General features: G+C 43.8%; 2 protein-coding genes across 4 annotated transcripts in view; one reads left to right on the forward strand and one right to left on the reverse strand.

Annotated features, from left to right (window-relative positions):
• The window catches only part of LOC129714675 (glutaminase kidney isoform, mitochondrial-like), a 39,737-nt gene extending 21,540 nt beyond the window's left edge, over window positions 1–18,197 (forward strand). Inside the window, exons 7-18 of the mRNA XM_055664426.1 lie at window positions 316–374; window positions 3,701–3,733; window positions 4,674–4,732; window positions 4,995–5,061; window positions 6,188–6,238; window positions 8,019–8,195; window positions 12,620–12,751; window positions 12,859–12,951; window positions 13,541–13,602; window positions 14,115–14,191; window positions 14,483–14,546; window positions 17,313–18,197. Coding sequence (XP_055520401.1) covers window positions 316–374; window positions 3,701–3,733; window positions 4,674–4,732; window positions 4,995–5,061; window positions 6,188–6,238; window positions 8,019–8,195; window positions 12,620–12,751; window positions 12,859–12,951; window positions 13,541–13,602; window positions 14,115–14,191; window positions 14,483–14,546; window positions 17,313–17,505 — 1,067 coding nt within the window. The 3' untranslated portion in view covers window positions 17,506–18,197. The remainder of the gene's footprint in view (window positions 1–315; window positions 375–3,700; window positions 3,734–4,673; window positions 4,733–4,994; window positions 5,062–6,187; window positions 6,239–8,018; window positions 8,196–12,619; window positions 12,752–12,858; window positions 12,952–13,540; window positions 13,603–14,114; window positions 14,192–14,482; window positions 14,547–17,312) is intronic.
• Window positions 18,198–23,689: 5,492 nt separating this feature from the next.
• LOC129714674 (signal transducer and activator of transcription 1-like) overlaps window positions 23,690–26,261 on the reverse strand; it is a 38,245-nt gene continuing 35,673 nt past the window's right edge. For 2 of the 3 annotated variants that reach the window (XM_055664425.1, XM_055664423.1), the window contains 2 exons: window positions 25,645–25,709; window positions 23,690–24,470 (listed from right to left, as the gene is read on the reverse strand). In XM_055664425.1, the coding sequence (XP_055520400.1) occupies window positions 24,421–24,470; window positions 25,645–25,709 (115 nt within the window). In that variant the 3' untranslated portion in view covers window positions 23,690–24,420. The remainder of the gene's footprint in view (window positions 24,471–25,644; window positions 25,710–26,261) is intronic. The other variant, XM_055664424.1, reaches the window with a different exon arrangement.

Genomic DNA, 26,261 nt, shown 5'->3' on the forward strand with positions numbered 1-26,261 from the left:
CCACCTTGTTGCTTTTTTAAATATAGCAACTGTACTAAAAGTGTCACCATCTGTCGTGACTTGAGGGTTTGAAATGATGTTGTGAAGACTATGGTCATTTAAAACACATTTTATGCACATTAAGTAATTAAGAGCCTTAATGGGTTGGTTTTAGTGTCAGCTGAAAGATGTCTGCACATTGGTTGCCAAAGTGAAAACATACACAATCAGTGTCATTTTTTAAATTAAGTGCCATTCAATTTCAATTCACTTAAATTTAGACAACTTCAAAGATCGCTTCATACTGTTAATGTAAATATTCTATTTTGTCTTTAGATAAACCTCATAATCCTATGGTCAACGCAGGTGCAATAGTTATCACCTCACTTATCAAGGTAAGATAATATGGTGAAGATAGACACAAAAAGCTGGAGTAACTCAGTGGCTCAGACAACATCTCTGGAGAAAAGGAATTGGTGACGTTTCGGGTCGACACTCTTCTTCAGACTGAGAGTCAGGGGAAAGGGAAACGTAAGATATAGAACAAATGAATTATATAGAGAGATATAGAGAGAGATGTAGAGAGAGGGAATGCAGGGGTTACTTGAAGTTAGAGAAATTAATATTCATACCGCTGGGGTGTAAGCTGTCCAAGCAAAATATGAGATGCTGTTCCTCCAATTTGTGGTTTGGCCTCACTCTGATAATGGAGAAGGCCTACGACAGAAAGGTCAGTGTGGGAATGAGAAGGGGAACTAAAGTGTTTGGCAACTGGGAGATCAGGTTGGTCCAAGCAGACTGAGCTAAGTGAAATAATAGCGACCTTTGACTGGAGGGTGGGTAGTACCATTCCCTCTGGCACTGCCAGCTGATTCAATCATTCCCAGTGTTCAGACTGAACCTCTGTCACAGGCAGCAGCACACTGACACTCGAGAAGGTCAACTGACTTCACCCAATCTGTCAGTCAAGGTTCCTGCTTCATGATTATTCTCCATCTCCCATTCTTCCACTCTGTAAGTGCTGTAGTGATAGCAAACTAGCACAGACCATCTGTCGGCCACCTGATGTGAACAATAAATATTTCCCTTGAACAACGCAATGCAAAGGGCAGGGATAGAGTTGCTGCCTCACAGCACCAGGGACCCGGGTTTGATCCTGACTACGGGCGCTGTCTGTACGGAGTTTGTACGTTCTCCCCGTGACCTGCGTGGGTTTCCTCCGAGATCTTCGGTTTCCTCCCACACTCCAAAGACGTACAGGTATGTAGGTTAATTGGCTTGGTGTAAATGTAAAATTGTCCCTAGCGTGTCTAGGATAGTGTTAACGTGTGGGGACGTCTGGTCGGCACGGACTCGGTGGGCCGAAGGGCCTGTTTCCGCGCTGTATCTCCAAACTAAACTAGTGTGTGAACGGGCGATCGCTGGTCGGCACGGACTCGGTGGGCCGAAGGACCTGTTTCCGCGCTGTATCTCTAAACTAAACTAATTGCTAGTCGAAAGAATTGTAAGGAAAGTACTAATTCCTCGCCTCTTGCTGCAGCCGTTGTCAATCCCCATTCTTTGTTTAAAATATTAATTTTTATTAGAAGCAATTGTACAAGGAGAAAGTAATCGACATAACAATTAAACAATTTTCGTACAGCTTCAGTTTTAACATTTTATAAACTAATAAGTAAATCGAAAAAAAGAAAAAAGGAAAGGAAGAAGAAAGGAAAAACAAAAGAAAGAATTTCGAAAAAGATACAAAAGAGAAAAAAGAAAAACCCCTAAACTAACGAAGAAGTGAAAGAAGCGGAGATATATCCCACTGCCCTTCCCTACGCCCACTCACCCGACCCTAGCGTCGGGTTTGAGTTTGTGTTCAACCATTGTGTTGTTGAAGAAATTCAATGAAAGGAGACCATATTTTGGAAAATTCAATCTCCATTCTTAAAAACTCCTAATCTGCCCCTCAAGCTTATTCAGGCTGCCAAGAAAGTGCAGAGTAAGGCTGGTTTCCATTTTGGCAGGGTGACAAGCAGACATGTTCGAGGATGGTAAATACATTTAGTGGCGGTGCTAACACAACCTGCACTTCGACAGGAAATAATACCTGGGTAATCAGAAAACAAACTGACTGACGTTGCATAATCCTTTAGAAAACACAAAGCTTATCTCTTTGTCATGAACCCTTCAGTCACACATCACTATGGCAAACTTCAAGTTCCGCAGCTCATTTGTATTTGTGTTTCATTTCACACCGGCTGGTTGGTTTTAAAAACACACAGTGTGCTTGAGTGAAATCTAATTCCCTTTTTACACCAGGTTTCCGGTCTTATTTAATTATCAGGTCTGATGCCATGGTATATTGTGCAATCACTTTAAGAGCAGAATTAGTAATATTGCCTGATATCTGTTATCAGGCAATATTATTATAATAATATTATAGACAATAGGTGCAGGAGTAGGCTATTTGGCCCTTCGAGCCAGCACCGCCATTCAATGTGATCATGGCTGATCATCCACAATTAGTATCCCGTTCCTGCCTTTTCCCCATATCCCCTGACTCCGCTATTTTTAAGAGCCCTATCTAGCTCTCTCTTGAAAGCATCCAGAGAACCGGCCTCCACCGCCCTCTGAGGCAGAGAATTCCACAGACTCACCACTCTCTGTGAGAAAAAGTGTTTCCTTGTCTCCGTTCTAAATGGCTTACTCCTTATTCTTAAACTGTGTGGCCCCTGGTTCTGGACTCCCCCAACATCGGGAACATGTTTCCTGCCTCTAGCGTGTCCAAGCCCTTAACAATCTTATATGTTTCAAAAACACCCCTCATCCTTCTAAACTCCAGAGTGTACAAGCCCAGCTGCTCCATTCTCTTAGCATACGACAGTCCCGCCATCCCGGGAATTAATCTTGTGAGAGCATGCTGTCCATAAAAATGGCTGCTGCATTTCCTTCGTTATAACAAAGACTCCACTTGGAATGTGCTTTACAACCAAAACAATACTTTGGGACAATCTGAATGTTGAGAAATGCGGTATATAAATCCAAGTCATTTCCTTGTCATTCTTTTTTTAATTTCTCTCTCTTGCAAGGTTGTGAGTGTACCATTCTTGCTATGTTCCCCTCTCTCTGTCCATGGTGTTCCACAGTCACCACAGGAAAAGATGCATTATGAGTGGGTTAACATATGACGAGTGTTTGTCGGCGCTGGGCCTGTACTCACTGGAGTTTAGAAGAATGACGGGGGGAACCTCATTGAAACGTCACCGAATATTGAAAGGCCTGGATAGAGTGGATGGGGAGAGGATGTTTCCACTAGTGGGAGAGTCCAGGACCAGAGGTCGCAGCCTCAGAATTAAAGGACGTTCCTTTAGGAAGGAGATGAGGAGGAATTTCTTTAGTCAGAGATTGGTGAATCTGTGGGATTCGTTGCCACAGACAGCAGTGGAGGAAAAGTCAGTGGATATTTTTAAGGCAGAGATTGATAGATTGTTGATTAGTGCGGGTGTCAGGAGTTATGGGGAGAAGGCAGGACAATGGGGTTAGGAGGGAGAGATAGATCAGCCACAACCGAATGGCAGAGTAGACTTGATGGACCAAACGGCCAATTCTGCTCCTATCACTTATGACCTTATGTACTCTGTCACAAGATGGCTGCATGGATTTTCATGAGTTTTTGAACGAGGTGCCACAAGGAATATGTTTGGGCTCTAACAGTTTTTCCACTTGTTTTTTTCAGCCTGGAGCAAACAAAGCGGAAAAGTTTGACTGTGTAAGTATTACACAAACAATATAGCAAGAATGAGATGGCAGTTTCTCCAGAGACTCTTTGATCTGTCCTTTCAATTGACTGCCGTGGAGAAAATCCAATGCACCAAACGGTTGGGGCTTATTTAGTTTAAAAGGAGGCCTTCTTCAGGTAGATTTAGTTTTGCAAGCAATGAATAAGGGAAATTCTAAAGAAACCTTCAAGATAGCCCAAAGGCTCTGCCGTATGAACCTCTTTTCCATGTCATCTTGTGCAATCCATGATAACCAATTGATGATGCATATTCAACACTTGTGTCGTGTCTTTTAAATATATTTGTTATCATCACGATTAAATCTCACAAGAGTAGGTCAAGTAAGTCAATGCAGATGAGTTCCATATAGTCTGGACTTCAATTATAATTTCAGCCAACATCAGGACAGCGGAAAAGACTACAAAAGGTTGTAAACACTGCCCAGTCCATCATCGGCTCTGACCTCCCTTCCATCGAGGGGATTTATCGCAGTCGCTGCCTCAAAAAGGCTGGCAGCATCATCAAAGACCCACACCATCCTGGCCACACACTCATCTCCCTGCTACCTTCAGGTAAAAGGTACATGAGCCTGAAGACTGCAACATCCAGGTTCAGGAATAGCTACTTCCCCACAGCCATCAGGCTATTAAACTCAACTGAAACAAAACTCTGAACATTAATAGACCATTATCTGTTTATTTGCACTTTATCTGTTTATTTATTCATGTGTGTATATATTTATACAATGGTATATGGACACACTGATCTGTTCTGTCGTCATGCCCTCTATACTCTGTTGTGCTGAAGCAAAGCATGAATTTCATTGTCCTATCTGGGACACATGACAATAAACTCTCCTGAATCCTTGAATCCTTGACTCATATTCCCTGAAATTGCACATTGGGTCTAACTTTATTTTCTTGTCTCCAGATTATGCATTTCCTTAATAAGATGGCAGGACATGAATATGTGGGCTTCAGCAATGCTACGTAAGTGTCAGCCTCTATTCCTCCAAAGATCCACACAGAGCATGCAATAGTCTCTGGTAGACAAAAATGCTGGAGAAACTCAGCGGGTGAGGCAACATCTCTGGAGCGAAGGAAATAGGCGGCGTTTCGGGTCGAGACCCTTGTTCAGACTGAGGAAAGGTTTCGACCCGGAACATCACCCATCCCTTCTCTCCAGAGATGCTGCCTGTCCCGCTGAGTTACTCCAGCGTTTTGTGACGAATATTCTCTTGTTTCATTCCAGGTTTCAGTCAGAGAAGGAGACGGGAGACAGGAATTTTGCCATCGGATATTACTTGAAGGAAAAGAAGGTAAGCAAAATACAACGTGGTAGAGTTAAAGGGAAAACGAGTAAAACTGCATGTGCTGGAATCTGAAACAAAATAGAAATGTTGGAAGAACTCAGACAGCCAAACAACATTTGTTAAACGGAAAAAATGGACAATGTTTCGGTTTATTTACTGATTCTGAGGAAGAGTCACTGACCAAAATATATTGACTGGTTTCTCCTTCCGCAGATGCTGCTTGACTGGCTGTGTTCTTCCAGCATTTCTGTTGTTGCCATGGAGTTAAATGTTTGCCCTGGTCACTTCACTCTTTCCCTGCAGTGACATTGGCAACTCAAAATCCACTGTCGCTCTGTGCTGCTTCAATACAATGTAAAAGTCTCATTCTAACATTATACGGTGATCTCAGAGATCCCGTCAGGGAATGTTGCCGACTGGCCCGCTGCAGACTGCAGGAGTACGTGCTAAGGGACTCGCTGAAGCTTGGTGCAGCCAATGCCAAGGCTCGGTGGGGGAGGGCCACAGTCTAGGGTCCTTCCGCTGCTGGACACAGGGGGCACGGTATGGTGGAGACGCCCCTCAAATTAAATTAAGGGAAGGTATCCCACGCCAGGGGGCCACATGAGTGGCACGGGTGGGGGACATTTTTGTGGAAGTGAAAATGTCAGATGGAATTTTCGCACTGTGTAAACATTGTATATATTTATTACGTGGACAGGGGCCACAGAGTGGCACGGGTGGGGGACTGTTTGGTGAAATTTGACAAATGTAAAAAAATTGTACTGAAAAAACTTGTATAGTCTCCGAAAATGTCGGATGAATTTTGTTTGTTTGAATGGTTCAGGAATTGTATATATTTATCAATTGAATAAAGTCTATTTTGAAATTAAAAAAAAGAGATCCCTTAAAAATGGCAGTCATTTATCATTTAGTCATCTCCCACCATTTTGCATCCAACTGTAATCAGTTGAGAGTATTTTAACGACAGGCTTGTAGGAACCATTAGAAAAGAGAACCTGGCTCATTGATGGGAACACTGGTGCTGGAGCTATTTAGGTTGTTGATGTGAATGGTTTTTGAAATTAGAAAGAGGATGGCCCCATTTTACGTTTCATGAAGTAATCTGAGTTTATTTATTTTTTAATCCCAGTGCTTTCCAGACGGCGTTGACATGATTGCGACGCTAGATTTCTACTTCCAGGTGGGTGAAGCAGCTTGATACTGTACACAAACAGCAAAACACAAAAATAACTCAGCGTGTCAGGCAGCATCTGTGGAGGGAATGGACAGATGACATTTCACTTCAGGACCCTGCTTCGGACTGAATGCTGTTCACACTTGTATATGGACTTGGATGCATGCTGGATCTGTGGCTACCCCTCACTGAAACAGTTATAATCCAAACTAATAACTACCATTCAATTGATGGTGGATGAGGGTCTGGGATTGAAGTGCTCACTCTGCCTCAGGTGTTATCAAGTTTCTCCCTCTCTACAATCATGACATTCGCGGGAGAGCAATTTCCCACCTGGGTGCAGCCTAATATATTTATCACTAAAACAAACATTTGACAGAGCTGGGTATATATGAGAGGCTGGACATATGTGTAAGCTCAAGTGATTCATGTTAAACCCCCACCTGTTACTTTTAGTCACTGGCATCTTCTCCACAAGCCCATTTTTGCCAAATTTCCAGTACTCACCAATTGCTTCTTCCACTTTGGATCTCTTCTGACCTCTTCCTCTTCTTCACACTATTGAGAACTCTCTCTCAGATTCCGCCCTGGGACAACGACTTTGTCCGGCTGCAGGCAGCCACTTACTTGCCCGTTGCCACCAGCATGCCGCTGACTTCCGAGACGGGGGACGGTGTGTTTTGGTCAACCCCGCGGGCAGCGTTTGATGCCAAGCGACACCTCATAGTTTCGTCCTGGTGCTCTCTCTGTCTCAGTCTGAAGAAAGGTCTCGACTTGAAACGTCACCGATTCCTTCTCTCCAGAGATGCTGCCTGTCCCGCTGAGTTACTCCAGCATTGTGTGTCTATCTAGTCCAGGGGTGGGGAACCTTCGCCCTTAAGGCCACATGCGGCCTTCTGGGCCATTAAGTGCGGCCTTTTACATGAATCCAAATGTTGTGGAACAAATCCTTTTATTTTTATTAATATGTTTTTGTTCGTTTTTTATTATTTTTATTTTTATCTTAAAATGAACGTATTTAAAATACCAAAGAGTAAAAGTAGATTCAACAAAATAATCCTCCCCGACTGACGGCCACAATTAAAACATTAGTAAGTCATGAGGGCTATTTTAACACCTGTTATGCTCATGATTTAGTTCTAATGGGACTCTAGAATGTACGTTAACTTTGACATGCAAGACAAATGCTTTCTTGCTTTTCAACCACTTATTGCTGCAAATCTACATTCTCCTACCTAACCCAAATCAAGCCGCCCTTAAGGTCACAAATGACGGACACCCATCTAGAAGATCAGCTGAAACTGCGTACCTCCATGTTGCAACCAAATATTCAAATGCTTTCCCACAAAAAGCAGTCACGACAAAGTCATTAAAAGGTTCATTAACTTTAGAATTAACTTCTTTTTTTTAAATGTTCTTGAAGTTAGTACATAGTAGTTAGATTTTTACAAAATAATGTACATTTTGAAGTATATCTAATTGAAGTTTCATGGATGCGGCCTTATTAGATTACAGCTAACTTAATGCGGCATTCCAACATGAAAAGGTCCCCCACCCCTGTTCAGAGTGTCCGCTCCCTTCTGGAGGGCCCGTCGAGCACGGGGAGCGGGAGTTGCTCGAGCGCCCGTGGGGTGAGGGTGGGAACATGTCCCGCCAAAAGTGAGGCGATGAGGAGGGAGCGCCTGACATTATTTAAATGGAATCTCGCATTGAATTTTAGATTTGCTTTCCCTTGCCTCTGGGCCTTTCTGCAACACCAAGTTTGACTTTCTTCCTCCCGTTCCAGCTCTGCTCGATCGAGGTGACATGCGAATCGGGTGGCGTGATGGCAGCTACCTTGGCCAATGGTGGCATTTGCCCGATCACTGGAGAGCGGATCCTGAGTGCCGAGGCAGTGAGGAACACCCTCAGCCTGATGCACTCCTGCGGGATGTACGACTTCTCAGGCGAATTTGCTTTTCACGTAAGTTTTTCAGAGCAGCGATCAGGATGATGTCCTTCAAGATCCAGCTTGCTCTGTTGCTGCCAAGCCACTCTTGGCAATGGGCTTGGTGCCACCACCAGCTCGACTAGATTCTGTGCTTTTGTTACTTTCAGTGTTTTAAGTTGCCTTTTATTTTGCATGGAGCCTCGCTGAATCAGTGAATCTACTGAGGGAGGATACGAGATGGATATTTCATTAATTTAATATCAATTATCCATCTCTTCTGGTGGGATTTTAAATCACATTTGGATTATTAACCTAAACTTTTGGATTACATAAACACTGTGCTGATTTAACAGTCCACACCACCGTTGTCACCAACCATGCTTCAGAATTAATAATGCCCAATTTTGTGCCAACCAGTTCAGATTACAATAGTATGAATGGACTGAATAGTTCTTCAGGTCTGAAGAAGGGTCTCAACCCAAAACGTCACCCATTCCTTCTCTCCAGAGATGCTGCCTGTCCTGCTGAGTTACTCCAGCTTTTTGTGTCTATCTTCAGATTACAATATTTCTGAGACTCCCAAGCACCCATCTAGATCCACACAATCTCCTGGATGTATTAACCCTTCATTGACAATTGTCTACAAGAAAGTCAGATCACAAAATTAGCAATTGTTTTTAAATTTAATATTACGGCCTGTGGCCACTCACACTCACAGAAGTGGAATTCTCTGCCACAGAAGGTAGTTGAGGCCAGTTCTTTGTCTATATTTAAGAGGGAGTTAGATGTGGCCGTTGTGGCTAAAAGGATCAGGGGGGGTATGGAGAGATTGGGGTTCAACACCTCCCTGTGTGCCTGGGTCCTGGACTTTCTCACCGCCAGGCCCCAGGTAGTCAAGATGGGAGGGAATACATCGAAGTCCCTCACCCTGAGCACAGGATCGCCCCAGGGTTGCGTCCTCAGCCCCCTATTGTACTCCCTGTACACACATGACTGTGTGACTAGGTTCAGCTCCAACTCAATAATTAAGTTTGCTGATGACACTGTGGTGGTGGGCCTGATCTCAGACAATGATGAGAAGGCCTACCGGGAGGAGGTGGCTGATCTAGCACTCTGGTGCCAGGAGAACAGCCTCCTCTTGAACATCAAAAAAACGAAGGAGCTGATCATGGACTTTAGGAGGGCACATCATCCGAGGACGTACACTCCATTGAGGATAAATGGGGATCCTGTGGATAGGGTGAACTGTTTTAAATATCTAGGAATCCACATCTCCGAGGATATGACATGGGCATCACACGCCTCAGCACTGGTGAGTAAGGCAAGGCAGCACCTTTACCACCTCAGGCAATTGAGGAAATTCAGAGTGTCTCCGAGGATCCTCCAGTGCTTCTACGCAGCGGCGGTGGAAAGCATCTTGTCTGGGAACATTACCATCTGGCTTGGGAATTGCTCTGCCAAGGACAAGAAGACTCTGCAGAGAGTAGTGCATTCGGCCGAACGCACTATGGGAGCTTCACTCGCCCCCCTGCAGGAACTATACAACAGGAGGTGCAACACCAGAGCAAATAAAATCATGGGAGACCCCTTCCACCCCTGCAACGGACTGTTCCAGCTGCTACGGTCAGGCAAACGTCTCCGTTGCCATGCAGTGAGAACGGAGAGGTTGAGAAGGAGTTTCTTCCCAGAGGCCATTCGGACTGTAAACGCCTATCTCACCAGGGACTAACTCTACTGAACGTTTTTCCTTCCATTATTTATTATGTAAAAGAATATGTGTGTTATGATTGTGTTTATAATTTGTTTGGTTGTTTTGTTGTTTGTCTTTTGCACAAAAGTCCGCGAGCATTGCCACTTTCATTTCACTGCACATCTCGTATGTGTATGTGACAAATAAACTTGACTTGACTTGACTTGAAGGCAGGTACAGGATACTGAGTTGGATGATCAGCCATGATCATATTGAATGGCGGTGCAGGCTCGAAGGGCCGAATGGCCTACTCCTGCACCTATTTTCTATGTTTCTAAATTTAATATTAGAATTGTTCTGCACACCAATTCAACAAAGAATGCGGGGTTCGGGTTAATTTATAAAATAAATCAGTTTGCAAAGGCAGATCAGTTTTAACATGGTGATTCATTCTTGGTTCCTGGTCCTCCAAAATATTCCAAATGGAATTTAAACTGGAGGTGGCGGAGGGTGGACTTAAGCAAAAAAGGATTCTTGGAGAAGAAGAGCTACCGTTTTTGTTCCGTCTCGTTGAGTAAGTGAGTAAATTTTATTTATATAGCACGTTTAAATCAACTCGCGTTGAAACCAAAGTGCTTTACATAGAAGAAATAATTAGGTTTCCGTACATCCATAGAGAAAAAAAAAAGAAAAATGACACAACACATTATAGAATTCAACATGAACGTCCCCCCCACAGCAGAATCAACATTTTCCACTGTGGAGAAAGGCACTAGGAAGTTCAGTCCTCTTCCTCTGCTCGGGGTCGGGGCCTATTTGTGGCCTCCGCAGCCAGTCCGATGTTTTCAGGCCCTCTTGCCGGATGATGGAGCAACACTCCTCATCGTCGAAAGAAACACTCCTCAACGGCTTGGAGTGTCTGGAATGGTCCCTCCCTCCCCGGAGACCGCGGCTCCCGATGTCCACAGGCCGTAACTACGGTTGGGTGAATTGTGCGGGTGAAGAACGAATTGCTGTACACCTATGTCTTGGTAGCTGGAATCTCAAATTGGATCGAATGCCCTCGTCTGCTCCTAATTGGTTTGGGTTTGGTGTAGGTCTTGTAATCTATGTCGAGCTGACCATTTAACATTTTGTAAAATCATTATTGAATGTTGTGTGCTGATTTAAATTTGCAACTGAAATGAATAACCCCAGAGGTCTGATCAGATCAGACCTTTCATCAGAATAGTTCAGCATTTTCTGCCTTTATTTCAGATTTCCAGCATTCATAGTATTTTATTTCTATAATGAAACCTTGTGGAATTCTGCCATCTAGTGGTTTGATATGTTGTTGGTTTAGGCAAATTCTAGTCAAATGGTTATTACCGGATTCTTTAGCCTGCAGGTTTTATGATTAAAATTAACTGCAGAGCAATCCCTTCACGTCCCTCCCTCTAGCTCCAATGTTCTGTCATGATGACTGGGTTCCACAACATGGGTTGGCATGGTGGTGTAACGATAGAGTTGCTGCCTCACAGTGCCAGAGACCCGGGTTCCGTCCTGACTACGGGTGCTGTCTATACAGAGTGTGTACCTTATCCTCGTGACCTGCGTGGGTTCCCTCCCACATTCCAAAGACATGCAGGATTGGGATACTGAGTTGGATGGTCAGCCATGATCATATTGAATGGCAGTGCAGGCTTGAAGGGCCGAATGGCCTACTCCTGCGCCTATTTTCTATGTTTGCAGGTTGGCAAAAATGCTGGAGAAACTCAGCGGGTGCAGCAGCATCTATGGAGCGAAGGAAATAGGCAACGTTTTGGGACGAAACGTTGCCTATTTCCTTCGCTCCATAGATGCTGCTGCACCCGCCGAGTTTCTCCAGCATTTTTGTCTACCTTCGATTTTCCAGCATCTGGAGTTCCTTCTTAAACAGGTTTGCAGGTTAATTGGCTTGGTGTATGTGTAAATTGTCCCCTAGTGTGTGTAGGATAGTGTTAATATGCGGGGATCGCAGGTCGGCGCGGACTCGATGGGCCGAAGGGCCTGTTTCTAAACTAATCTAAACATGCCGCTGAATCAATTGTTTTGTGAGTAAAATATAAAAATGCTGCCATTTTGAATCAGTTCAAGGTTTTGGGAAAGTCTGTCATTTCCAGGGTTTTGGGAGTGTTTATCCCAATGAGTTTTTTATTATTCAACTGGACATTTTGAACTGATTTTTCTTTCTCCTTTTTCTAGTCTGGCATTGAACTCTGGTGTGGTTCCACAATAATGCCCAGGTATCTTTCAGAGGTTGCCAAACCTCATGTATGACCCTCAGATAAGCTATCTGGTGATGGGGTCATCACAGCCAAACTCAATCTAATTGTTACTACAAGGTCTGCATTTTCCACTGAAGGAATGGGGGAGAGGGGAGGGGAGGGGAGGGGGGGGGGGGGGGTGCCGATGGGGAGCACAAAGAAACAGCGATGTCAGCTAAATGTTACCCCTTGCTACCCACCCCCGTCTCACGCAGCTAACAGAAACGAGGAATTGAAGCAACTGGCCTCTTAAGGCTCAGCTTTTCTCAACTAAGGCATCAGAGGACGTTGGGTTGCTTTTGAGTTAATTTTCATCTGCTGGACAAGTAAATCCGTGACGTGAGACTGGAGAACAATGCCATTTACTAGCTGGTTTGCATGTGAACGCGTCCAACTGCGGGCATTGCAATGTTGCTTTGACTGCCACCTTTGGCCTTCACTTATTAACATGTGTGTGTCTGTATGTGTGTGTGTGCCCATAGGTTGGCCTTCCAGCAAAATCTGGTGTTTCTGGTGGTGTTCTGCTTGTGGTGCCCAATGTGATGGGTGTGATGTGTTGGTCCCCCGCCTTAGACAAAGTTGGCAACAGCGTGAGAGGCATCGACTTCTGCCAGGTATGAATGTCAATCACCTGCACTACTTATTGCAGGGTAATGCGACGCTTTATGTCAGACTGCGGCTCACAAGGTCAATTCTTCTAAGGAGCTCTCTTCTCTTCCAGGAGCTGGTCTCCCTCTTCAACTTTCACAACTATGATAACCTGAGGCATTTTGCCAGGAAACTGGATCCACGGCGAAACGGAAGTGAAGCGAGGGTGAGTAATCTATTGGGAAAACAACGTGCTGGAGCGACTCGGTAGAGTCCGCGGAAAGCGAGCATGATCGCGGGATTTCGGAGGGGATTCACTTGGCGGGGAGAGTCCACAATAGGGCAACATGCCCGCGGAATGTGGAAGGGGATTCAGTGGGTGAGTAGAGTCTGTGTTTGGGGAGAGTGGTCAACGGAGGTGGAAGGAGATACAGTATGACTTCATTTATGTCAGAGGGAAATAGGTCGGCCACAAAAGATACATGCACTGAAAGTGTCATATGCACGTATAATAATGATGAATAATGACATTTAAGTGACCGGTTATTGCACAGCACATATGTAATATTGCACACACATGAAATTAAATTATTGAGGAGAAAATTCCAGGATAAGGCAATGTGCAAAGATGGGGGGGTGGGGGGGGTGGGGGGGGGGGGGGGGGGGGGTTCAGTGGATGAGGACAGGCCAGGGGTGTGGAAGAGCAGACCTGATGCATTAATGCTCTTAATGGGCTCTGATCAATTGTTAATGTTAATTTAATTATAGATAGAAGAAACCTTTTTTTTTTAATCTTATTTTTATTGATCCACCAGGAGGAGTCAGTAGTGAACTTGTTATTTGCTGCTTACAGCGGTGACATAGCCGCACTGAGGAGGTGAGTACTTATTTATATGTGACAGTGAGATTTCCTTGTGTCAGAAGGAACTGCAAATGCTGGTTTACACCAGAGATAGACACAGAATGCTGGAGGGACAGGCAGCATCTCTGGAGAGAAGGAATGGGTGACATTCTTAGAATAAAGGGGAGGTCATTTAAGACTGAGGTGAGAAAAAAACGTTTTCACCCAGAGAGTTGTGAATTTGTGGAATTCCCTGCCGCAGAGGGCAGTGGAGGCCAAGTCACTGGATGGATTTAAGAGATAGATTGAGCTCTAGGGGCTAGTGGAGTCAAGGGATATGAGGAGAAGGCAGGCACGGGTTATTGATAGGGGACGATCAGCCATGATCACAATGAATGGCGGTGCTGGCTCGAAGGGCCGAATGGCCTCCTCCTGCACCTATTTTCTATGTTTTGGATCGAGACCCTTCTTCAGACGGAGGCTTTCCACTTGTGTTTATCTTGAATGTATGCACTGTCTGACTGCCGTGTGCTCTCTTGTTTTCCCAGATTTGCACTTTCTGCTATGGACATGGAACAGAAAGATTATGATTCACGTACACCCTTGCACATCGCTGCCGCTGAAGGTATGGCTAAAGTTAGCAGTACTAAGAGTACATCTTGCAGCTTTCCTAATCCTGGGGATGGAGGGAGTGTGGGTGGGAGGAACAAGGACAATATACTTTCATTCATTACTGTAAGTAACTGATCATTACCTCTTAGCCCCCCCCCCCCCCCCACCCCCCCACCCCACCCCACCCCACCACCACCACCTTCTTCATGAAATTGGGTCAGGATAGTAGGATCTGATCCATAGCATATCTTATCACCAACTCCACTGCTTTGAAATCACTGAATGCTTATTCCATTTTATACAGGTCACGTGGAAGTAGTCTGTTTTCTTCTCGATGCATGTTGTGTGAATCCGTTCTGCAAGGACAGGTGAGTGGCAGATCTCAGCAGCAGAGGATATTGCATTGAAAGATTGCTTTCCCTGCAGCCTGTGTTCCAACACACTCTCTCTGCTTCATCAAAAGTCCAATTGAACTTAAAGATGAATATTGTTGCACTTCTAGTAGTGGAGTTCAGTTCTGATATGTAATCCATAAACATTAGACACTCATGAATTGTAATTGAGAGTTGTATATAGTATTTCTCCCCAGAATGAACACTATAATCACACATGGAAATCCAATTCTAGCAGCATTATAAATTCAGTTTAACTTATTCCGTTCACCATTCTTGGCATAGCATACTCGTGGTGGGCCATCATTGTACCGGTACCAAAAAATGCCTCCCCAGCCTGTCTGAATGACTACCGTCCGGTGGCCCTTACCTCGGTAGTCATGAAATGCTTTGAGAGGCTGGTGAAGAATCACATCTGCGCCTTCCTCCCTCGGAACATGGACCCGTTGCAGTTCGCATACCGTCCGAACAGGTCCACGGACGATGCGGTCTCCCAGGTCTTGCACACCGCTCTCTCCCATCTGGACAGCCAGAAGGGGGGCTACGTGAGGATGCTGTTCATAGACTACAGTTCAGCCTTCAACACGATAGTCCCCACCAGACTGGCCGGGAAGCTGATGGAATTGGGGTTCAACACCTCCCTGTGTGCCTGGGTCCTGGACTTTCTCACCGCCAGGCCCCAGGTAGTCAAGATGGGAGGGAATACATCGAAGTCCCTCACCCTGAGCACAGGATCGCCCCAGGGTTGCGTCCTCAGCCCCCTATTGTACTCCCTGTACACACATGACTGTGTGGCTAGGTTCAGCTCCAATTCAATAATTAAGTTTGCTGATGACACTGTGGTGGTGGGCCTGATCTCAGACAACGATGAGAAGGCCTACCGGGAGGAGGTGGCTGATCTAGCACTCTGGTGCCAGGATAACAGCCTCCTCTTGAACATCAAAAAAACGAAGGAGCTGATCATGGACTTTAGGAGGGCACATCATCCGAGGACGTACACTCCATTGAGGATAAATGGGGATCCTGTGGATAGGGTGAACTGTTTTAAATATCTGGGAGTCCACATCTCCGAGGATATGACATGGGCATCACACGCCTCAGCACTCGTGAGTAAGGCAAGGCAGCGCCTTTACCACCTCAGGCAATTGAGGAAATTCAGAGTGTCTCCGAGGATCCTCCAGTGCTTCTACGCAGCGGCGGTGGAAAGCATCTTGTCCGGGAACATTACCATCTGGTTTGGGAATTGCTCTGCCAAGGACAAGAAGGCTCTGCAGAGAGTAGTGCGTTCGGCCGAACGCACTATGGGAACTTCACTCGCCCTCCCTGCAGGAACTATACAACAGGAGGTGCAACTCCAGAGCAAATAAAATCATGGGAGACCCCTTCCACCCCTGCAACGGACTGTTCCAGCTGCTACGGTCAGGCAAACGCCTCCGTTGCCATGCGGTGAGAACGGAGAGGTTGAGAAGGAGTTTCTTCCCAGAGGCAATTCGGACTGTAAACGCCTATCTCACCAGGGACTAACTCTACTGAACGTTTTTCCTTCCATTATTTATTATGTAAAATAATATGTGTGTTATGATTGTGTTTATAATTTGTTTGGTTGTTTTGTTGTTTGTCTTTTGCACAAAAGTCCGCGAGCATTGCCACTTTCATTTCACTGCACATCTCGTATGTGTATGTGACAAATAAACTTGACTTGACTTGACTAAGTGGGCGGCACGGTGGCGCAGGGGTAGAGTTGCTGCCCTACAGCGCCAGAGACCCGTGTTCAATCCTGACTATGGGTGCACGGAGTTTGTACCTTCTCCCCGTGACCACGTGGGTTTCCTCCCACACTCCAAAGACGTACAGGTTTGTAGGTTCATTGACGGTATAGACTATAGGTAGAGAGTACAGTACTGCACAGTAGAGCATGCTGACCGTTTGCATCATGGCTTGGTTCGGCAATTTGAGCGCCCTGGAGAGGAAAAGACTACAAAAAGTAGTAAACACTGCCCAGTCCATCATCGGCTCTGATCTTCCTTCCATCGAGGGGATTTATCGCAGTCGCTGCCTCAAAAAGGCTGGCAGTATCATCAAAGACCCACACCATCCTGGCCACACACTCATTTCCCCGCTACCTTTAGGTAGAAGGTACAGGAGCCTGAAGACTGCAACAACCAGGTTCAGGAATAGCTACTTCCCCACAGCCATCAGGCTATTAAACCTGGCTCGGACAAAACTCTGAACATTAATAGCCCATTATCTGTTATTTGCACTTTACCAGTTTATTTATTCATGTGTGTATATATTATATCATGGTACATGGACACACTTATCTGTTTTGTAGTAAATGCCTACTATGTTCTGTGTGCTGAAGCAAAGCAAGAATTTCATTGTCATATACAGGGACACATGACAATACACTCACTTGAACACTTGAACTTGAATAGGTGCAGGAGTAGGCCATTCGGCCCTACGAGCCAGCACTGCCATTCAATGTGATCTTCCCCAATCAGTATCCTGTTCCTGCCCGTATAAGTGTAAATTGTCCCTAGTGTGTGTGTGTGTGTGTGTGTGTGGGATAGTATTAATGTGCGGGGATCACTGGTCGGCGTGGACTCGGTGGGCCAAAGGGCCTGTTTGCGCGCTGTATCTCAAAACTAAACTAAGCGAGAAAAACTATCCGTTTCCAAACTTGCTACTTTAAATATGTCTTCAGAGAACTTTAATTTTGAGTTGTCTTTAAATTATTCACAGGTGGGGCAATACTCCTCTTGATGATGCGATTCACTTCAACCATCAGCAAGTTGCAAAGCTGTTAAGAAACTACCAATCATCGTACCCAGTGTCGGAGTCGACAGAGTGTGAAGAGGATACATCTGATGACAATGCAGGGGAGACTAGCAAAGGAGGTGAAACATCACCCACTTCTTTGGTTACAAAAGCCTGAAAGTAGGCCCCAGTTCCAGTGTCATGTCAATGATGTCGTTGCGTGATAGCTGTCTGTAGTCCCAGCAGTCTCCAAATTAACTATCATAGGTCCAGTGGCCAACATGCCCCAGAGTAGTAAAGTCGCAGACTATTATTTGCAGATTTCTTGCAGTTTTGAATGGTTGACTCCAAAGCTGCCACTGTGTGCAAGTCCAGACCAAGCTAAACAAATGAGATACTCACACTTCAATGATCCAAAGGAAATTTAATATATCTACGAGAAGTAATTGAGCAGCATAGAATCAGAAAAGGTTTAATAAAATAGAAGATATGCAAGAACCAAAGAAGGAAATTAAAATAAGGCAATAAAATCCCACCACCAGCACTTTCTACTCTATCACCCATGGAACTATCTGAAGAACAGCTATATTGGATATACCAAATACTTGGCTTTCTGCATCTCGAGATAATCTAACCTTAGAATCAGTACAGAGAAAAATAATTTCTCACATGTTTCCATATAGTTAAGGTGCAAAGTGCACAAGTACTCCTGGCTTTAGTAGATTTGTATTTGTCAATGTTGTACTTGTATATTATGAATTATGAAATGACTGTCCTCTAGCAGCTTTTGAGTGTACAGGTGTCACTGTCTAAAGTAAAGCTATAGGCATCATTCAGTGTTAAATTGCTATTTATTTTGTGGTAATGCAATAAAAATATAATGACTAGACAAAGAATTGTATGTTGTTCCAGTTTATCGGGATTATAATCAGCATGGGAAGACTGATGCTTAAATCTATGTGCCCCTTAAATATGTGTAATGTGTAATCAGCCCAAGTTGAATAGTTCAGGCCATTCTTAGAAGTTCCTTTGCCTTTGAGAATCAGTGGATGTTGAACATTCATGGGGCGTCACGGTGGCACAGCGATAGAGTTGCTGCCTTACTGCGCTTGAGACCCGGGTTCCATCCCGACTACAGGTGCTGTCTGTACGCAGTTTGTACGTTCTCCCCGTGAGTTTTCTCAGAGATCTCAGAGCAGGGAGGTTCTACTGCAGTTGTACAGGGTCTTGGTGAGACCACACCTGGAGTATTGCGTACAGTTTTGGTCTCCTAATCTGAGGAAAGACATTCTTGCCATAGAGGGAGTACAGAGAAGGTTCACCAGACTGATTCCTGGGATGGCAGGACTTTCATATGAGGAAAGACTGGATAGACTCAGCTTGTACACATTGGAATTCAGAAGACTGAGGGGGGATCTTATAGAAACTTACAAAATTCTTAAGGGGTTGGACAGGCTAGATGCTGGAAGATTATTCCCAATGTTGGGGAAGTCCAGAACTACGGGTCACAGTTTAAGGATAAGAGGGAAGACTTTTAGGACCGAGATGAGGAAATCATTTTTTTACACAGAGAGTGGTGAATCTGTGGAATTCTCTGCCACAGAAGGCAGTTGAGGCCACAGTTCATTGTCAATATTTAAGAGGGAGTTAGATGTGGCCCTTGTGGCTAAAGGGATCAGGGGGTATGGAGAGAAGGCAGGTACAGGATACTGAGTTGGATGATCAGCCATGATCATATTGAATGGCGGTGCAGGCTCGAAGGGCCGAATGGCCTACTCCTGCACCTATTGTCTATGTTTCTATCTTCGGTTTCCTCCCACACTCCAAAGCCATACAGGTTTGTAGGTTAATTGGCTTGGTAATATTGTCCCTCGTGTGTGTAGCGGAATGGTACCATTCGGCGCCTCCGTTTCGGGGTGTTAGAGTTAGGGTATGGGTTAGGGTGCCACAGCGGTGGGCCAGTGGAAACCAATTTCCAAACTTGTTAACTCGGAGAGTGGTAGCGGTGTGGAATGAGCTTCCAGTGGAAGTGGTGGAGGCAGGCTCATTGGTATAATTTAAAAATAAATTGGATAGGCATATGGATGAGAAGGGAATGGAGGGTTATGGTATGAGTGCAGGCAGGTGGGACTAAGGGGGAAAAAAAAGTTGTTCGGCACGGACTTGTAGGGCCGAGATGGCCTGTTTCCGTGCTGTAATTGTTATATGGTTAACATAAAGCTGATCTCACTTGCAATATCCTTGGCATAGGAACTTCTTGCAGAGGGTGATGAATCTCTGGAATTCACTATCCCGGAGTATTATGAAGCATGGAACATTTTTATTTATCTGGAGGTATTTAAAGAGGTTAGGGTTAGGGTTCTGATGAGTACAGATATTATAAACGGAGGTGCTGAAACAGCAGTGCCGAAAAGTACCCAACCCTGTGTGTAGTGTTAATGTGCGGGGATCGCTGGTCGGTGCGGACCCGGTGGGCCGAAGGGCCCGTTTCCACGCGGTATCTCCAAACTAAACTAATAAGAACACTTCCCCTCAGATGATTAAATGAACAAGTTGAAATCATGTACCTGGAAGGGTGGCAGATTCAGGGCACCGACTAAACCATGCCGACATGACGAAGCCTCCCAGAATTTGACTAAAATCAACTTCCCAACTCAAGAACAGAGGATTCTATCTTGCTAGCCATTCAGACTATTCTTTAGACTTCTGCTGAATCTTCCATTTTTCAGCTTCAGGCTTATTGTTTGCAAATTGAATACAGGATGCTGAAGTGTGTTATAATTGTGGAACCAAGACAGACTATAGCCAAAGAATCCCATTCAAACAGTGAAATATTTCGATGAAAGACCTTGTTATCCAAAATGAAAGCCAAGATATCTGCTTTTATTTCTGAATCCAGTGACAAATGATTGAAACAGCATTTAAGTGCATGGACGTTGGTTTATTCTGTTCAAATCGCAAAACTACAATGCAGACGCAGTGCATTATTCAATAAACTATACAGAACAAACAAAGAATGGAATGGCACTACATGTCAGTACAGTCTGGCATTGGTGATGGTCTGGCAACTGATGATATAAAACCATGAAAGTTTCACCTTCAGCAGGCTATTCTTGCTGAGCGCTGCTGGAGCCACTATGATTATTATTACTGAGCATGCAGAATGGAATGGCACTACAAAGCTTTAACGCATGTTCTACTGATTGGGAACTCGAGTACACGAAAGAAATTCTCCCTCAACCAGATAGCTCAAGATTGCAACTGAACTACTGGAGAAGCTTGACAGTGACTACAAGTGGAATTCATGTCTGCAAGGAGCCCTAAAATATTTGCTCCTCCAGAAAGTGGTTAGCCATGCAATCTGGGTACAAGAACAACTTCCTGAACCAGATTGCCAAAACAAGTAAGAACCCGAGGGGAAATATGAAGTACTGCTGAAGCTGAAGGCATGTATAAATCGTAAATCAAGTCAAGTGTTCATACCACAGTTTTTTATTACATTTTAAGACAACTTGCAATGAGCACGGTCTCAGGTGAGTGTAGAAGGTACTTTTGACCCGTGCAAAAGCATTGTTTCTTGCTTGCAATATATTGAAAATATACCTTCAAATATCTTCAAAATATAAACACAGAGTGAACCACACTTCAAGTACATATACCAGCAAGCAACATGGAAACTGAAGTTCGTATGTCAGCTGCGCTACTTCAACTTCCTAATGTCTGAAGATCTGTATTCTTATAATGCATACAGAGTGTAGAGTTTGTGGGTAGTGCCAAGGGTGTTTCAGGTAGATATTAAAGAGCAGCAACATCTTCAGAATGTAGACTCTCAAAACCCGACCCTCCATGTGTTTTGAGAAATAAGAGTCAAAGATCTCCCCACAATGTTATAGGTTTCAAGTGACCCGTCAATGTTCCACCTCACATTTCTCAGCGTCAACCCCACTTTTTACAATAATTTGTCCTTTTTGCTAGTTTATAGAAATTGTGGTATTTGATTCCAGAATTTAAAATCAGTAATATAAACCATGGTCAGTCACGGTTCTAGTGGAACACACCCCAAAGCACTTTGCTTCACTGCAATAAGCTACCCTTTATTTCTGACCTTCATCGTCTATTATGGGGTGCAAAGACCTTCTGCAAATCTAGATACAACTAAATCTTGATCCAGACAATGTTCTGGTGTATTCCATATTGATTTAAGCTCTTAAACAATATCCATCAGTTTTAAAACAAGAATTCTGCATATAAGGTTATTTTCCAGAAACTCGTACATTTCTGCTCCAGAAACCTATTGCACAAGAGCACGTGTCAGTCCTATTACAAAGACAATCAACTTGCATTTCTTCACTGCCTTTCTTGGCCTCAGGTAATCCCAAATGCTCTAGAAGCAGTGAGAAAGTATACGAGCAGTACCAAACGCAGTGGAAAAATACGGCAAATGGTGGTAGAATACAGAGCACCAAATATAGTGTCCAAATTGACACAAATTCAGCTTATTCAGGGCCGTATCTGAACTATCAGCAGGGAGTCATTTCTTTCTCAGCATATGACCTTCGGGAGTAGCCCCCTACCGTTGTTATAATTGCAATAACAAGATGCGGCTTGGAACTCCCTAACTGCAGCCAATTAGGGCAAAAAGAACTGTTAGCACGTGATATTCTTGGATAATGATTGGACAACTGAAAGGGGGGGGGGGGGGGTAACACCGAATTGTGAACGTTTATATGCTTGGATTTTTTATATTAAATATCACTTACTCTGGGGAACACCTTGGACTCCTTTGGGAGTTGGAGGCTGTGGACTAAAGTAATCCCCTGGGGTGAAAACAGAATAAACTTGTTGAATCAAGACTGGTGTATTTGTTTTAGTTATTTACAAAACCAGATCGAGGGTAAAACAACCCAGTTTGTCACCAGTGAAGTACATTTGAAGCACAGTCACTGTTGTGATGTAGGAGGTGTGACAGCCATATTGTGCTGAGCAAGCTCCAACAAAGCTGCATGATAATAATATTACATTATAAAAATGTAAACCGAGATACGTATTGCTCAGTACACAAGGATAACTCCCCTGTTCTTCAAGATAGCATCATGAGATTTTTCACATTCAACATCTCATCTGAAGGAAGAGCCACTGTCAGTGCATTACTGCTGGAGCACTGCAGTTGGAATGTCAACTGAATCTTCTCATGCTCAAATCTCTGGAGCAAGATGAAGCAACCAACTCTGAGGCAAGAGTACTACCCATTGAGCCAATGAGACCTGGGTACGTCAAGCCTTAACTAGAACCAGTTTGGTATATTTACTAATATCCAACCTGACCCGACCCAATCTGAACCTGACTCAAGCCTGAAGAATTTAAATTGTTTTCAAACCTAAAACACATTGAGCAGCCAGGCTCGACTCTAACTCATCCAATATAGCAGCTACAAAAGAGCATAAAATACTATTTTCAACGTCCAGCTATAAGCCATCTTCCTTTTTCTTGAAGCCCAACTTTCAAAACCAGACAGTACAGCATTTCTGTACAGAACCTTTTCCTGCATTTCTTACAATCATAAGATGCTCAAAAGAGAAAGCAAATTGGGAGTTTTAAAAAACCCCACAAAATATGGGCCTTCAAAAAGGCTCCTTTTGTTAGAAAATTTTAAACAATGCAACCTTATTGGGTTGGTTTTAGTCTTTGGATGTTCCTAAAACAAGCCTTAGAGTTGAATATACAAGAAAAAAGAGAATCTCTTCTCTGTGGTGTTATCAGCTTGTATGGAATAGTTTCCTACATAAGTACTCTTGTGGCGTATCATTAATTATCCTTAAAAATGGAAGGAAACCTCTTGCAACACACAGTGGCAAGAACATGGAGGACAAGCATCAACTGTTTATACAACAGCTGATAAACCTGTGCTTCTCTGCAGTGAGCATATTTAATCAGCGGTGAACAAAAATAAAGAATACTTTTAACAGGAAACCAAGTTAATTTGTGTCATGCAGGGGAATCGGCAGAAAGAATCTTGTGAATCTTCTGCTTTTTCAAACATCAAGGAGACAAGTGGGGCCTTTATCTTATCCAAAGACAGTCACATTTTCTCAGTCCAGGCTCCATGCACAAGTTCAGCAGTGGAGCTCGAAGCAGAAGCAGCAAAGCTAGTGGCATTTGTGTCTCAACCACAATGGTGCGTTTGGACGCACTGCAGAAATGAAGCCAAAAGATGGCAACATTTCTAAACATGATGGACAAAAGCTAGCGACCTCACAAAGCAGCAAAATGGAGTCGTAATCGAAACAGCGCCACGTTTCCTCGCCGCAAGCATGATGATAAACTATCACAATAGTGGACAAATGACCCCCCCCCCCCCCCCCCCCCCCCCCCACCACAGTTCTAAAGTGCAGTGCAAAAATGAGAAAATATGGGAATGGCACACTTAATCTGTACAATGACAACATTGTTTAAAATTCAGAATTATGCCCTAACAGTAAAATTCTTGCGTGTGCAAGTGATTTAGTGCAGCAGGGCAATGGCATCCAGGCAGGGAAAGACATCAATTTAGTGTTGATTTAGATTGAGGATAAGGGCTAAGAGGAACAGCCACATTCTTCCTTTACTGCCAAAGTTTCTTCAATGTTATACTAGTCCAGATAAAATCTTCTTCCAACGTGATTCCAACGTCTTAATCACGAGAATTAGATAGTTCTCTGCTGGAAACCCAAACCCTCCCTAAGTGCATCATCAGTCTTGGTTTGCTTTACTCACATACAAAATACGTTAAGAACTTTAAAAGGTCTGTTTTCAGTAAGTGCGCATCATTCTAAGAATTAAGCACATTTTGGAAACAAATTCTGTACAGCATACAGAGTATTGAAATTGGAGGAGGTTCCATGTCCTAACACCAGAAACCATAACATTGAAGACTTATTCTGCATCAGAAAGAGCTCTCTTGAATACACAAAGTCATCACTCATTCTGTAAGACGTTTCTCTCATAACCATTCCATCAAATCGCCTGCGGGACGGAGGGAAGAAAACAAAATGAGTAAGTGGCTGAAGGTTCATGCTTGCTAAAAAGACATCAGCACTCCAGTTGAGTTTCACAATCATGTAGTAGAGAGTTGAGAGAAACCCAGGAAATCAAAGCAAGTAGCACCTGGGGAGAAGAAAAATGTACTTTTGTATCATTGTAGAAATATTGAAGTGAGATATTCTGCAACTGTCCTTCCCCTCTTAAAATGTTTTCATTAAGGACATTGTTATTTGTGTACGACACTATTTCAAGGATCTGGTACCAATCCAGATCAGGTACAGCATATTTACCGTGGAATAAAGCACTCGCTATGCCAATCTGCTCCCCATACACTTCAGCAGCATCCCTGCTTCCTGCGTCACCCATCAGCCCACTACAGCAATTTCCAGTTTGGCCTCCCATACGCTGCATCTGCACAGGTCACAGCCTCATAATAAAAGGACCTTCCTTTAGGAAGGAGATGAGGAGAAATTTCTTTAGCCAGAGGGTGGTGAATCTGTGGAATTCTTTGCCACAGAAGGCTGTGAGGGCCAATGGATATTTTAGAGGCAGAGATAGATAGATGCTTGATTAGTACAGGTGTCGGATGTTATGGGGAGAATGTGGATAGGAGGGAGAGATAGATCAGCCATGATTGAATGGCAGAGTGGATGTGATGGGCCAAATGTGTAAGAAGGAACTGCAGATGCTGGCCTAATTCTGCTCCTATCACTTATCTGATATGTACAACTCTCAGTCATGTTGAAAGACATACACACAGGTAATTACATTTAGTTAATTTGATTGTATTATCAAAACAGTAAAATATTTCCATTCTTCCACCCCCCCCCAAATAAAAACGACAACAGAAATCAACTTAGTCACTAATTGAGCGAGAAGATGACTGAGAGTATAAAGACTCTCCAATCCTTAAATACATTGGATAAAGGCAACAGATAAACAGACAACAGAGACAGGTAGGCACACAGCCAATTTGATATATGCAAGGAGAATACAGGTGCCATGCACACCTATTAAGTGCCACAAATGTTGCAATGTTGATTCTGGATCATTAACTTCTGGAGACAAGGTCTGTATCACCCAAATACACAAACTATTGGTCCACAGATTATGTAGTGTGTGGAGTTGTAACCAAGATTGTTTTTCAAAATAACTCGAACAAAAGCAAAGAGGTATGGGAAGAATAGGGAAAGATAAAAGGAAGACAAATGTAATAGCAAAAATGACATGGTTTAAAAGAGCTCAACAAGAATGAGAGTGCTTAGCACGGAAGAAACATTTAGAAGTGACATCTTACTTAGCAATGGCAGATCCTCCACGAGGCCTTCATCTATCATTGCAGGGGGGATTTCCGTAGGTGGCCTGCAAAGTAGCACAGGGGAGAAAGGAGAGTAACTTTAAAAATGCTAACATTTTCTTCCCTATTTGAATAAAGCTGCTTTGATTCAATCATAATAGAAGGAATCCTGGAAGATCTCCTACCCTCAACAATCAGTCCTAAGTCAAGATCTAAACTGATATTTGTGCACAGCAATTCAATGAGAGGTTAAACACAAGCTCTGTCTACCCATTTGGTGGATCTCAGTGCACTATTCCAAAGAGCACCTTGACGTCTGTTTGATGTCCTGGCTACCATTCTTCTCTATAAACTAGGAAAAACTGCTAAGTTAAATGGGCAACTCATAGTGGGACAACAACATGACTGCACTACTTTGTGATATTTGATCAAGAGCTGCAAATAGAGTTGAATTCAAATGCTTTTTGCAAGACAATCTGATTATGGTTTACATTCACCGTCTGCATCAGGATTAAACTAAGGACTAAGCTCCAAAAGATGTGCACACAAGATTTTTAGCAATGCATGCAGGAATGTGTGTATACCAGCAGTCCAATCTGCAGAATAATAATCTCATT

The sequence above is a fragment of the Leucoraja erinacea genome, chromosome 40, assembly GCF_028641065.1.
Source record: "Leucoraja erinacea ecotype New England chromosome 40, Leri_hhj_1, whole genome shotgun sequence".
In the NCBI taxonomy this organism is placed as follows: domain Eukaryota; kingdom Metazoa; phylum Chordata; class Chondrichthyes; order Rajiformes; family Rajidae; genus Leucoraja; species Leucoraja erinaceus.